Source organism: Catharus ustulatus, chromosome 11, assembly GCF_009819885.2.
Source record: "Catharus ustulatus isolate bCatUst1 chromosome 11, bCatUst1.pri.v2, whole genome shotgun sequence".
NCBI classification, from domain to species: domain Eukaryota; kingdom Metazoa; phylum Chordata; class Aves; order Passeriformes; family Turdidae; genus Catharus; species Catharus ustulatus.
In genome coordinates this window covers 20,309,017-20,322,271 of record NC_046231.1, presented here as the reverse complement: position 1 = coordinate 20,322,271, position 13,255 = coordinate 20,309,017, and the positions used below count along the sequence as shown (strand labels likewise).

At 49.8% G+C, this 13,255-nt stretch overlaps 1 protein-coding gene across 4 annotated transcripts in view; it reads right to left on the bottom strand.

The window, feature by feature from the left end:
* ZC3H18 (zinc finger CCCH-type containing 18) overlaps positions 1-13,255 on the bottom strand; it is a 42,497-nt gene that overhangs the window by 8,307 nt on the left and 20,935 nt on the right. For all 4 annotated transcript variants that reach the window (XM_033070060.2, XM_033070061.2, XM_033070062.1 and 1 more), the window contains 5 exons: positions 6,970-7,170; positions 5,251-5,376; positions 3,806-3,907; positions 1,730-1,873; positions 425-577 (listed from right to left, as the gene is read on the bottom strand). In XM_033070060.2, coding sequence (XP_032925951.1) covers positions 425-577; positions 1,730-1,873; positions 3,806-3,907; positions 5,251-5,376; positions 6,970-7,170 — 726 coding nt within the window. The remainder of the gene's footprint in view (positions 1-424; positions 578-1,729; positions 1,874-3,805; positions 3,908-5,250; positions 5,377-6,969; positions 7,171-13,255) is intronic.

Below are 13,255 nucleotides of genomic sequence, written 5' to 3'. Positions count from 1 at the left end.
GGAATGGTTTGGGCTGGAAGGGACCTTAAAGATCATGGAGCTGCATCCCCAACACCTCCCAACAGCCCAGGCTGCTCCAAGTCCTGTCCAGACTGGCCTTGGACACTTCCAGGGATGGGGCAGCCACAGCTTCTCTGGGCACCCTGTGCCAGGGCCTGCCCACCCTCACAGGGAAGCATTTTCCCCAAATATCCTATTTAAATATCCCCTCTATCAGTTTAAGGCCATTACACCTTGTTCCATCACTCCATGCCCTCTCCAACACTGTATTCCCATCCCAGTTCAGGACTTGGGATCTGGAACACAAACCCAACCTTGTCCCACCTTGTGCTGCTGGAGAATTTCCACTACAAAAAACCAAACCAGTGAGCAACAGCCACAAGCTCTGCTGTAAAATAAAGATGACAAAGGCTCAGGGCTGTACCTGGATTTCCTTGAGCCGGAGGGAGAGTGGGAGACTGAGGCAGAGGATGATCTGGAATGAGATCTGGAGAGGGAGCGGGACAAGGACCTCGACCGCGAGCTGGAGCCGCTGTAGCTGCTGGCACTGCCACTGATGCTGCCACTGATGGTCCTCCTGCAAGGCAGCAAACCCCCCTCCCAGAATGAAAATTGGGATGGCAATGAGAGAGGGGGGGAAAAACTCAGAGAGAGAACCAGAGATTTGCTCTGACTGACACCCAGTCCTCCCTGAGGGGTGATCACCCCTTCCACCTCTTGTCCCGGTTTATGGGCTGGGAATGAAGTTCTGTGGTGGGGAATATTCCTGGGAATGAAGTTCTGTGTGGGGAATATCCATTCTGTGGTGGGAAATATCCATTCTGTGGGGGGGAATATCCATTCTGTGGGGGAAATATCCATTCTGTGGGGGAAATATCCATTCTGTGCTGGGAATATCCATTGTGTGGTGGGAATAAAGTTCTGTGGTAGGAATATCCCTGGGAATGAAGTTCTGTGGTGGGGACATCCATTCGGTGGGGGGAAATATCCATTCTGTGGTGAGAAATATCCCTGGGAATGATGTTCTGTGTGGGGAATATCCATTCTGTGGGGGAAATATCCATTCTGTGGTGGGAAATATCCATTCTGTGGTGGGAATAAAGTTCTGTGGTGGGAATATCTCTGGGAATGATGTTCTATGGTGAGGAATATTCCTTGGAATGATGCTCTGTGGTGGGGAATATCTCTGGGAATGAAGTTCTGTGGTGGGAATATTCCTGGGATTGATGTTCTGTGATGGGGAATATTCCAGGGAATGATGATCTGTAGTGAGGAATATTCCTGGGAATGATGGGTGGGAATATCCATTCTCTGATGGGGGGAATATCCCTGGGAATGATTATCTGTGATGGGACCAAGCAGATCCCACCCATTCCTTTCTCCTCACTGCACCACCTCCACAAGCAGCAGCTCCCCAAAATGCCTTTTTTTTCCTCCACTCCCACCCTGACTTTGCCACATTTCCTTTATTCCACCCACTCCCTCCTCCCCCCAGCCCCCACAGGCAGGAGCCACTCATGGCACATCAGGAACATTCCAGCCCAGCTCTCTTCCCCTTTTCTCCCTGCCCCAGGAGATGAATTTCCTCCTTGAAACTGGGAGTTGGGATGTGCTGGATCTTCCAGGAGACAGAAACCTGGGATGTGCTGGATCTTCCAGGAGACAGAAACCTGGGATGTGCTGGATGTCCCTGGAGATGAAACCTTGCTCCTCCCCCCACCTCTCTCACCTCCTGGGTGGAGTCCTTGTCTGACGTTCCTTCCTCCTGGCTTCCCGATTATCCCCTGCCTTGGCTGCCTCCGGGGCTGCTGTTGTAATTTTTGTGAGTGGCTGAGGGACTGGGAGGGCAGTGAGTTTCTTCACAGATTTGTCCCTGGAAAAAAAAAAAAAGACAATTTTCAGGTGTGTGATCCCAGGGGATGAGCACAGAGCAGGGACATCCCCAGAAATGATGTGCTTGGGTTTGTTGTTTAATATTCTAGAGATGATGGAATTCTGGAATGGTTTGGGCTGGAAGGGACCTTAAAAATCATCCCAGTCCCCTCCATTCCATGGGACACCTTCCTCTATCCCAGGTGACTCCAAACCCCATCCAACCTGGCCCTGATGTGGCTCCTGTAGCTGCAAACACTTGGCTGTTCCACCAAAACACAAACACCACAGACAGATTTCCCTAAAGGGATTTGCTCTCCATATTCTCAATCAATTCATCTTTTCAGAGACAAATTACTGTACAACAGCCAATTTTGGAGATATTTCACTTGCAAATTAACTCCTGAAGCTGACAGGGTGGAAATGTTTCTTATCCATTTAATTCCATCACTTTTATCCCAGACACTTACACCTGCTTAAAATCTGCCAGTCAGGCTGCAGAATGAAATGCTCACAGTTAATGCAAGAATTCTCTTTTTAACTCCAGCACTCAGAGCAGGAGGGTGCAGAAGAGCCTTGGATCTGTCCCTTGGCTTGTGTGGCCCTGGTTCCTCAGGGCTCAGAGCACCCCAAGCTCTGCTCTGACAGCTGGGCACTGCTCCCAGCGTGATCCTGGAATGGTTTGGGTTAGAAACACCTTGAAGGTGGAAACACCTTCCACTAGCCCAGGGTGCTCCAAACCCCATCCAGCCTGGCCTTGGACACTCCCAGAGACCTGGGCACCCTGTGCCAGGAAGGATTTATCCCAAATATCCCATCTAACCCTTCCCTCTGGCAGTGAAAAGCCATTCCCTGTGTCCTGTCCCTCCATCCCTTGTCCTGGAGGATCCCAGCCCTGATTTCACAGCCATGCATGGGGAGGAGGTGCTGTCTGCACACACACACAGGTAATTCTGTCCTCCTGTGCTCAGCTATCCCTGCAGAACACAGAATGAGCCCATGGTACATTATCCAGTGACAATAATCCCTGTGCAGGGCCAGGCTGCCCTGGTGCCACCAAGCCAGGAGCAGTGGGAGGGAGCAGACACCTCTGCAGGGCCAAGAGGAGGGGAAAAACCCCAAAAGACAGGATAACAAGGGGCAAGAATTGTGGCAAAGGGGATTGTCCTAAATTCTGGAGAATTCAGGGGGATTCCCACGGTGGTTTTATTTGCAGGTCAGCTCACAAGAGGTGACATCACCATGGTGTTGTGTCACCCTCCAACGTCCCCATAATTTGCCACTGCAGGGTTTGTGAAATAGCAATTTCAGGAATTTAAAAGAGCAGCAGGGCTGTCAGAATGTGCCAAACCCAGCTGCAGAGAGCTGCAGTCCTGTTTCCATCTGTCTCCAGTGTGTAAAGTTGATGAGGCTGAACCATTTCTTTATTCTGAGGCTGTGGATCAACCAAAGCCACAGCAGAGGAAGGAATTCAAACTTTCTTAGAGCTCCTCTTAGGTATATTTAGATTATTCAGATAGATCTGCACACACAGAATGCTGCAGCAGTAAATCATGGTTTAAACACTGTATACAGGTAATATTTAAGGATACTTGTACAGTTTAACTTGGATATAATAAGTAAAAGTGTCATTATTTAATTAAATTTGTCAAGCTAAAAACTCTTCACTTTGCATTTTCACTTCTTTCTTAAATTCAATCAGGTTTAGAATCCCACAATGAGGATTTGGATGGGAAGGGACCTCAAAGATCCTGTTCCACCCCCTGCCATGGGACACCTCCACTATCCCAGGCTGCTCCATCCCATCCAACCCTGGACACTTCCAGGGGTCCAGGACGCCTCTCAGGAACAATTCCTTCCCAATATCCCATCTCATCCTGCACTCCTGCAGCTTTGCAGGGTTTGTCTGGGCTCTCTCCAGAGGTATCCTTACCCTTTCCCAGGAGGTGCCAATAATTCCCCTTTAGCCTTTGCCAGTGGCTTGTGAGGAGAAGGTGTTGGAGAAGGAGAGGGAGAAGATGAGAAGGACCTTGACCTGGAAAGGAAGGAGACATCACTCAGCTCAGCTCTGGCACTGCAGGAGCTTTTCCTGCCTCTCAGGGCATTCAGGCACCACTCCCCCTCCCCAGGAACCTGTCCTGAGCTTCTCCTGCTTTTTTATTTGGACTCCATGCAACAAAAGTTAACTTCTGTCATCAGACAGTGGGAAAAGTAGGAAGCAGAATTAAAAATGAGAAGCACTCCAGGTATTCCACAGCAACACCTGAGGCTGTCTCCATCCTCTCTATTCCCTCCTTAGAGAGAATACACAGGAAAATAAGCAGGATCTTGAGTTTTATCTTCATCACTTTATATCCTGTAACTCCTAAAGCAGTTCATCCTTTAAACAGCAACAAAACTAAAGGAAAAATCAAAAAGAAAAGAAAACCAAAGGAAAAACCAAAGGAAAAATCAAAAAGAAAAGAAAACCAAAGGGAAAAACCCAAGGGAAATGGGGAGAAAGACAAAAAGTACACCTAAACCCAGCACAGATCTGTAATTCCTGGCACACAAGGAGCAGCATTAAGTGGTGCATCCCAAAGGTGACAGTCAAGGGCAGGAGCAGTTTCCTGAGCCCTGAGCTCAGCACGTGCTGCTCTTGGGGTGATTCACTGGAAGTGCCCCAGCCTGACCCCTGGGTGACACTGGGGACAGCTCCTCACTGTGCCACCTCAGGGACAGGCAGCCAAGGGTGTCACCCACACTGCTGCTGTCCTGTAGGGAGCAGGGATGGATGGATGGGGGAGCTCACTCTGCTTCCCAGAAGGAATCAGCTCCCAGCTGAGCTCCTAGGAGGAAGCAGTGCCAGAAGTGACAGTGTGTGCTCTGCCATCACCTCTGGGATCTGTGTGGCTTCAGCTCCTATCTAAGGAGCCAGTTCTCCTACTATGGGCATTCCAGGCTTGGGAAACTGTCTGCAGAGGCAAGGAAGTTGCAGAGGAATAAATCTTAATCAGCATGGGACACTGGATTGCTACTTTGAAGTGTCAGGACTATCACAAGACACAACTGCTTTAATAAAGAAACGGGATTTGCCTCTTGAAATAGAAATTCCAGCGCCACAGAAAAGAGATGCTGCTGAACTTCTTCCAACCAGAAAATGCAAATGATGGGAATGTTGATCCACCACAGGCATGGGAAAGAGCCCAGCCACAACAGCACAGCACAGCAGCCGTGGGTGGGAGCACTGGGGAGAGGAGGGGGTGGCTGACAGATCTCCTTCACCCAACAACCACAGCCAAGAGCTCGCAATGGTTCATTTTAACAGGGCAAAAAGGAACTGTCAGGAAGAATTTGGAAAGCATCCCACCACTGGTTCCCAGTCCCAGCAGCCACTACCTGGACCTGCTGCCTGAGAAAGAGCTGTGCCTGGAGGAGCGACTGGAGTAGGAGCTGTAGGAGGAGGATCGGGAGCGCGAGCGCGAGGAGCCGGACCCAGAGTAGGTGGATGAACGAGAAGAGGACCTGCAAGAGAAATATTCAACTTCAGAGCTTCCTGGAAAGAAATATTCAACTTCAGAGCTTCCTGGAAAGAAATATTAAACTTCAGAGCTTCCTGGAAAAAAAATATTAAACTTCAGAGCTTCCTGGAAAGCCCCCAAGGTCTTGTTTCCAAAGATGTTCTTCCCAAGTTCTGCTCCAAACCCCACCAGCCTTCTCCTCAGGGAACTGTCAGGATTTACAGCCTCTCCTCAAATCCCTTTTTCTTTTAGGGAGGATTCTGTTGTTGCTGCTCTCTTTGCACTCTTACTAAGCCTTCCTTCCTTTAATTACTGGTTTTCCATCCTTTTGGGAACTTTGTGCCTTTTCCCTGGACAATCCCCTGACCGGGTGCAGTGATCCCAGCAGGAAAATCTGCTTCAGGAGGGCTCTGGCTTTCAGATATCTATCTCCAATTTAACGTGTTCCTCATTCCTCCTGGATACTCCCCCCTCTTTCAGGAGCTTCAAGTTCAAGCATTTAAAGGAAATGGATCCAGTCTGTGCCTTGAGGCTCCTGGATTCAGGGAGTTTCTTTTTGAAAAATGTTTTTTATCTTATTTTACACTGTTGGTTTCCAAGCCTCATTCAAGGCTGTGTCAAACCTCCACAATCCCAGTTCTCCCAGTAGCATCAACCTGCTCTTACTGGACTGAGCTCAACTCCTCCCCTCATCCATCCCAGAGTGACCAGGATCCAATTTTCACAGCTCCCAGTTCTTGCTGCTCCTACTGAGGTCATTTTTCATCTGCTGAGTTGCTATCATGCACCCAGCTCTAATTCCCTTGAAAAGTGGCTTTTCCAGGGATTTGCCTTTTCCTGATCTCCTACAAGCACAGCTCCCACAGCTCCCTGCCTGCTTTGGCTTCCATCTCACTACACATGCACAGGTGTTCCTGAGCAAAGCCTTGAACTGCTTTCCCAAATATAAAACCCTGGAATGGTTTGGTTTGGAAAGAACCTCAAGGACCTTCCCCTGTCCCTGGGCTGGAGACCCCAGAGCCTCTCTGACAGCCTGTTCCAAACAGCTCCATGCTGCAGAGTTCCTTGTTAATGCCAAGTTCTGTTATTCCCAAGTGAATGGTCTGGTCCAGGTTGTGCCCTCCCACCCACCTGGTCAGTCTGTCCTGAATTCCCTGTCAATCCTGCTTTGTGCCAACCCCCTGCTTGAAATTCCTCTTTGGAAATCTCCTAAATCTCCTAAAACTCGATGTCTCATTATTCCAGTTTCCTCCCACCTCTCTCACTGCACCCTGCCCTTCACCCCTCCTCAGAACTTCTCCAATTTGCTACGAATTTGTACCTTCCCCTTGAACCTCTCCCACATTTAAGTTGTTGCACCTTCACTCTTTTCTCTTTCTGAATTCCCCAAAGTAATAAATCCTTTTTATCCTGTACAAAGACCTCCCCTCCTCCTCCCAATGCTGACAGCCAAAAAGAAAACAGAGCAACAGCTCTGGCCACATCTCAGCCTCCTGCTCCCGGGGTGGAACTCACTCCAGGCTCTCCTTGTGTCACCTCCACACCTCTCCCTGCCCCCAAGGAGCCCCATGCCATTGCAGGTTCCCCCTTGGCTCACCTGGAGGAGCCAGAAGCAGAGGCTGAGGACGCCGAGGTTTTCCGGCGCCGGCGCGCGCGGCTGGGGGACACAGACACCCCCAGCTTCTTTTTGGGGGACTTGGATCGGCGCCAGGGATCCTTCCACTCATCTGCCCTCTTGGATGGAGCAGTGCCCAGAGCTGTGGCCTCCTTGTCCTTCTTTGGTGCCTCGGGCTGGCGGCTGCAAAAGGAGCAGGAGGTCAGCATGGGCTTTGGAAAGGCAGGTACAGCAGGGAAAAATACAGAAATTATAAATAGATTATCATAAAATGTATCAGTGAACATACAGGGCCATGGAGAAATCTGAATTCATCCTTCAGATTGATTCCTCACAGCTCCTGATCTCCCCTGTGGGATTCCAGCACCGTTTTGGGGTGATGAAGTGTTAGGAGAACTCTGAGTTTGTGAAGCAGTGACAAACCAGTGCTGCTCTGCAAACCAACACAGCCACCACTCTGTGAGCTCCTCTGTCCCACTGAGCTCTCTGTCACCTCCTGGCTGGTTCCAGGCTCAGCTCTTGCCCTCCAAGGACTGGACACAGCCCAGAGGGGAGGGAAAGGGAAACCTGCTCCTCCCTGGAGCAAGGGACAGGAGCCAGCACCAAGCCTGGATTACTCTGATGTCCCCATCACCAGGACACCCTGTGGGGCTGGCACAGTGACCTCCTTTCACCCTTCCCAAGGGGACACCTCCCTCCCCACCTGGCCATAAACCAGGCTGCTTTATCCTCTGGGTGCTCCATGGAGGGGCCCAGCCAGGCCTCACTCTCCGTCCATCTCCTCCCTTCCCATTTAAGGCTCCTTCTTTCATTTCCCCTTTTTTGGTTCCCCAGATTTCCTTTCTTCTCTCCAACCCTCTGAAAATAATTCAGGGTCAACTTTTCAGCACCTGCACCAGACACTTCCTTAAGTACTCCAGGATGAGTTTCTTGAGGCTGAGACTTTGCCTTTCTTATCTCTGGGTGATTTAAGCCGGAATTTTTCCTTGCCCTTGCTGCAACCTGTACTCAACTCCTCAATTACCTCCTTCTAACCTTCTCCCTGTGGTTTCAGGCAGAGTTTGTGAGGGATTAAAGCTTTCTGAAGTCTCTTGCACTCACCAAATTAGCAGGACAATGATGCATTTTTTCCTTTCCTCACAGCAATGAGTTTCCTGGGAATGTGGGGAAGGAAAGGCCCCTTCCCCGCTGGGCTCAGCCTGTACCACCCCATTACTCACAGCACTGCAGCAACCACTCCCCACACAACTTCCTCTACCTTTTGGAGATAAAAAAGCCACCTCCAAGTTTTCTAATAACTCCAGGAACACTTCAACAAACCCCAGGATAATGAAAGCTCTTGCTCAGGAGCCCGTGCTTTGAAGACTTCACACCTCACAGAAAACTCATCCCCTCCTTTTTGGCAGAATTTCCTCTTCCCCAATCCAGGACTGGGATGTGCTGACCTAAAAATCCATCATCTGACTCTTTGCTTATCTCTGCTGATGTAAAAGCAATTTTACTCTTTGTCCCACAACTCCCTTGGAATATTCAGAGGAAAACCCCTCCTTTCACATCCACCCCTCCCATAAATTCCAGCTCCAGCAGAGGAGAACTGGCTGCCTCCATCCCAAGGGAGTTCCAGGCTCAGCTTTATTCCCCAGCAGCCCCATCCCATCCTCCCCATCCCAGCACTGCTCCAACACACTCAGTTTAACTCAGCACAGGGTATCTGCAGTGGATTGCTCAAGTTTTCCAAGTTATAGCCACAATTCCATGAGTATTTCATCTTGGATAAACACACTTGGAATATGGGGTTGAGACACACTGCACCTATTCTTTATAACAATAAATAGTCCAAGCTGGGCTCAAGGGCTCCTTCCAGCAGATGTTTACAGATCCATTCGGAATTTAACCTCTGGAATATCCCTGAATCAACCAAGTGCAAAGAAAGAAGAAAAGGAAGACTGGGAAAAGCCTCCACACCTTGCACGAAGCAGTAGGATAAAGAGCAAGGAAAGGAGGAGAGAAAACCACATGAGAATGCTCATGGAAAATGCCCAATATCCTGATCCAGTGTCCCTTCCCTTGGGATCACAGTCTGGAATATTCTGCTGGCAGAGAAGCAGCTTCATCCAGGGTAAAACATCTGGAGAAGTTTCTCCTGCAGTGTCCAGAATGACAAATCTGGAAGCCAAGAGCTGTGTCAGGCAGGTTCAGGTTGGAGATCAGGAAAGGTTTTTTCCCCAGAGGGTGCTGGGCACTGCCCAGGCTCCCCAGAAAATGGGCACAGGGCTCCAGGAGGGTTTGGGCACTGCTCAGGATGGGATTTTGGGCTATCCTAGGCAGGACCAAGCACTGGGCTGATCTCATGTGTTCCAGCTCAGGGTATTCCCCAAGTCCATGAACTCATTAATGTCCTCACTCCTCTCCAGGCTCAACTCCCTCCTGAACCAGTCTGCAGCAAGAAAAGCATCCTACAGGATTCTTCTCCCTTAACATCAACTCAGATTCACATCCCACAGCACATGCTGGAACAACTCCAGCTGAACTCCAGAGCTTGGGCGCCAGCTGGGAGCAGGGATGACTCTGAAAGCAAATCTCATTTACTTGCACCTATTACCTGGTTTGATGCAATTCCCTGGGGATGAAGTCACTTTCTGGAGGAAAGGTTTTTCCCCAGGAAAACCACAACAGAAAGGCTCATTTTGGGGCGTGCTTGGCTTTTTGACTCAGCACTAAATGCTACAGAGCAGGAAGATGCTGCTCCTGTCAGGACAATTTCAAAGCCTTTTGTCAGAGCATCACCAAAGAAACTTGTTCCACCTAAAACTGGGACCTGCTGCTGCTGGATTCATTTTCTCCAGTGGAATTCAGGAGGCAGAATGGAAAGTGAGCTGGATTAGCTCCCCAGAGGAACATCCCAGTGGCTGGGAGATGAGGAGGGGAGGATTTCTCCTCACTTTCACTCTCACAGCTCATTTTGTGCTGCATCTGCTGCTTGCTCCCAGCTCCTTAATTCAATTCATTTAAAAAAACAAAGAATGGTTTGCTGCTGGCTCAGTGAGATCAACCTGCCCACAGCAGGGGCTTGAAAAGGAGGGAAGGAGGGAGGAATTCCAGGGCTGGTGAGCCATGGGATCAGCTCAGGAGTTCATCCTCACCCTCAGCACAGCTGTCCAGGCTGCTGGCAAACCCCAGCTCACCCCAATCTTCTTCACCAAATTTAGGAAAAAACTGAAATATTGCAGAATGAACTCCTAAGTTTCTTCCACAATGTTTTAAAAAATTAATTGGAGGGAAGAAGAGACAAGACAAGAGTGACCAAAAGCAAAATTTCCACTCAGATCCTCAAGAACCACTCGGGCAGCAGCTTCCAAAGGCAATTTTACCCTTAAAAGTTTTCTTTTCCAGAAGGAACAGGCTGATGCCCATTTGGCTGGAATGCCATGACAGCAATCAGGAGAAGTGAGGCTGAACGTGGCTTTGGCAGGGAGAGGAGGAGCAGAGGCAGCTCCAGCTGGCAGCACCCCCAGCGTGGCTCAGCCAGCTCCCAAAAAAAAACCTGATCCCAAAAAAACCCACTCAGCACATCACTGAGTCCAACAAAACTTTGGAGGGGGGAGAAAAAAAAAACAAACCAGAGCTGCCCAGCTCAAGTTCTCCTCATGCATTATGCAAATGTTACATCAGAAATGAAGCATTTCTGATCTTGGAGGGGAAAATGAGCATCCAGGGGAAAGCACTTCCTGCCCTTCCTTCCCCATCCCGTGGGACAGGGAAGCAAAGCTGCTCTCCCTGGGCAGCAGTGACGTGAGCCTGGCTCCAGGGCTGCTCCTCCAGCTCACTTTTCTCCAGGAGGAAAGTCCAGGGATGATTTAACAGCCCCTGTGTTCCTGCAGGAAAGCTGCGATTGCGTCAGCAGCGCCGGCGCCGCTTTTCCTTCAGCAGCAAAGTGGAATTTTCCAGAGGAAGTGGACTCGAGGAATGACTGCAGCCATGTGCCAAGGCAGCTGTGAAGGGAGCTGTAATTGCTGCAAAATAAATTCCAGCAGAGTGCAAGCACGCAGGACTTTTTCCTGTGGTGGAGTAATGGAGAGGGACAGGAGCTCTGGAAAGCCACCTACGTGTGTCCAGGGCAGGAACCTGCCCAATATTGGTGAAATATCAGCAAGGAAAATGCTTCACTCAAGCTGTTTCCATTATCAGTCACTTAAAAAAAAAAAAAAAAAAAAAAAGGGAAAAAAAAAAAAAAAAAAGGAAGGATTTCTTCAAAGCTCGATAGGGAGAGGCTTGGAAATTAAAGAGTGGAGATACAATCTGAACCTCCAGGATGAAATCATCCCAGCAGGGAGATAAAGCTATCTGAGATGGCATCTCCCCTAAGGGCTGAGCATTTGACACCTGGAGAGCCTCCTCTCCATGAGCAGGAGGCAGCAATCCTGCCCCCAGAATGTGCCAGTGATCCTGCCCTGGAATTACCTTGTTCCACTAAAATCCAGGCTGGGGGATCTCCCAGGAACTCCAGCTCTGAAATCAAAGAAAATCCCATTCCTTGAGATCCACATCTGAGCCACTCACTGCCCTTCATCTCGATTCAGGGTTGTGAAACTCTTCTGCTGCTGGGGAAGTGGAGGCGGCAGCAGCTCAAGAACCATAAGGACCAACAGAAATTCCACTCAGCAGGAATTCTTTTATGGAGAACTTGGAAAGCTTGGTTTGATTCACAGACTTCATCAGTATGGAATCACAGAATGGCTTGGGTGGGAAGGGACATTAAAACTCATCCAGACACCTTCCACTGCTCCAAGTCCCATCCAACCTGGCCTGGGGCACTTCCAGGGATGAGGCAGCCACAGCTCCAACCTCCATCCTCAAAGGGAACAATTCCTCTCCAATATCCCATCTAATCCAGCAGTGAAGCCATTCCCTGTGTCCTGTCCCTCCACCCCTTGTCACCAGTCCCTCTCCAGCTCTCCTGGAGCCCCTTCAGGCCCTGGAGCCTTCCCTTCTCCAAGCTGAACACTCCCAGGCTGGCTCCAGAGCAGAGCTGTTCTTATCACCAACTTCCCCCAAGTCCTGGGAGCAGAAATGAAAGCAGAGCTGTCTAAGCAGGTTCCATGGCCCTGGCTGGCAGCTGCACCACAAAAACAGGGATGTAAACAAGTTGTTATCGTGTTCATCACAGCAGAGCTTCCATGGATTGAGACCCCAAAGAACCCTGGAGCAGCACTGGATGTGTTCTGTGTGTGGAGAGAAGGGAATTCCTGCTCTGAGCAGCCCTGGATGTGTTCTGTGTGTGGAGAGAAGGGAATTCCTGCTCTGAGCAGCCCTGGATGTGTTCTGTGTGTGGAGAGAAGGGAATTCCTGCTCTGAGGAGCACTGGATGTGTTCTGTGTGTGGAGAGAAGGGAATTCCTGCTCTGAGCAGCACTGGATGTGTTCTGTGTGTGGAGAGAAGGGAACTCCTGCTCTGAGCAGCCCTGGAACACCTGCAGTGTGCAGGAACAGAGGTCCAGCTCCAGCTGGAGCAGATAAAACCCATCTCAGCCTGGGAAACCCAACAGCCCCAAGCAGCCACCCAGGGGGGTGCAGAACCTGCAGAACAAATCCATGCCCTGGATGGAGGCTGCTTTTCCCCCTTCACTCAATTTTCATGGATACAAGGCTAAATCAGGGCATTCCAGGGCTTTACCAACTCCAAAATGAGGAAGAGCACACAGTTGTCTGCCCTGCCTGCTCTTCTTCCTGGGGCAGGACAAACAGGACAAATGAAGGATTTCTTTTAGGAAATAACTGAGATTTCCAAGAGAAACTAAGAGGATCCCAAAGCCACCATCCTCCCACCTTTAGGATGAGATGCCAGCACTAAGTACCCCAAAACTATTTTCATTCAGAGCCTCTACACCCAAAAAATGGAGAACAAATCCAGCTACCAGAAGCTCTCAGGAAAGACAAGAGTGACCCAGGAACACTCAGAATTCGAATTCTTCCCAAAAATCCGAGCTCAGTTGCTTTGTGGTGCACACACCACCATGAATCACTCCATTTGCATTCCCTTCTTTTTGCCACTCCTTTATCTAATCAAGCTCATTCCAACACTTTCTGACTTGCAGGTCCTGGATAACCTACATTGATTCCAGAGCCTGGGTTATCCTGCTCATTAACAGCTCAGAGATTAACAAAGTCAACTTGAACCAGCCTGAGAAAACAACACAAGGGTGAGCACGGCCAGGGGATCACGTCACCTTAACCTGCAGCACCTCACACTGCAGGGGACACCTCAGCAG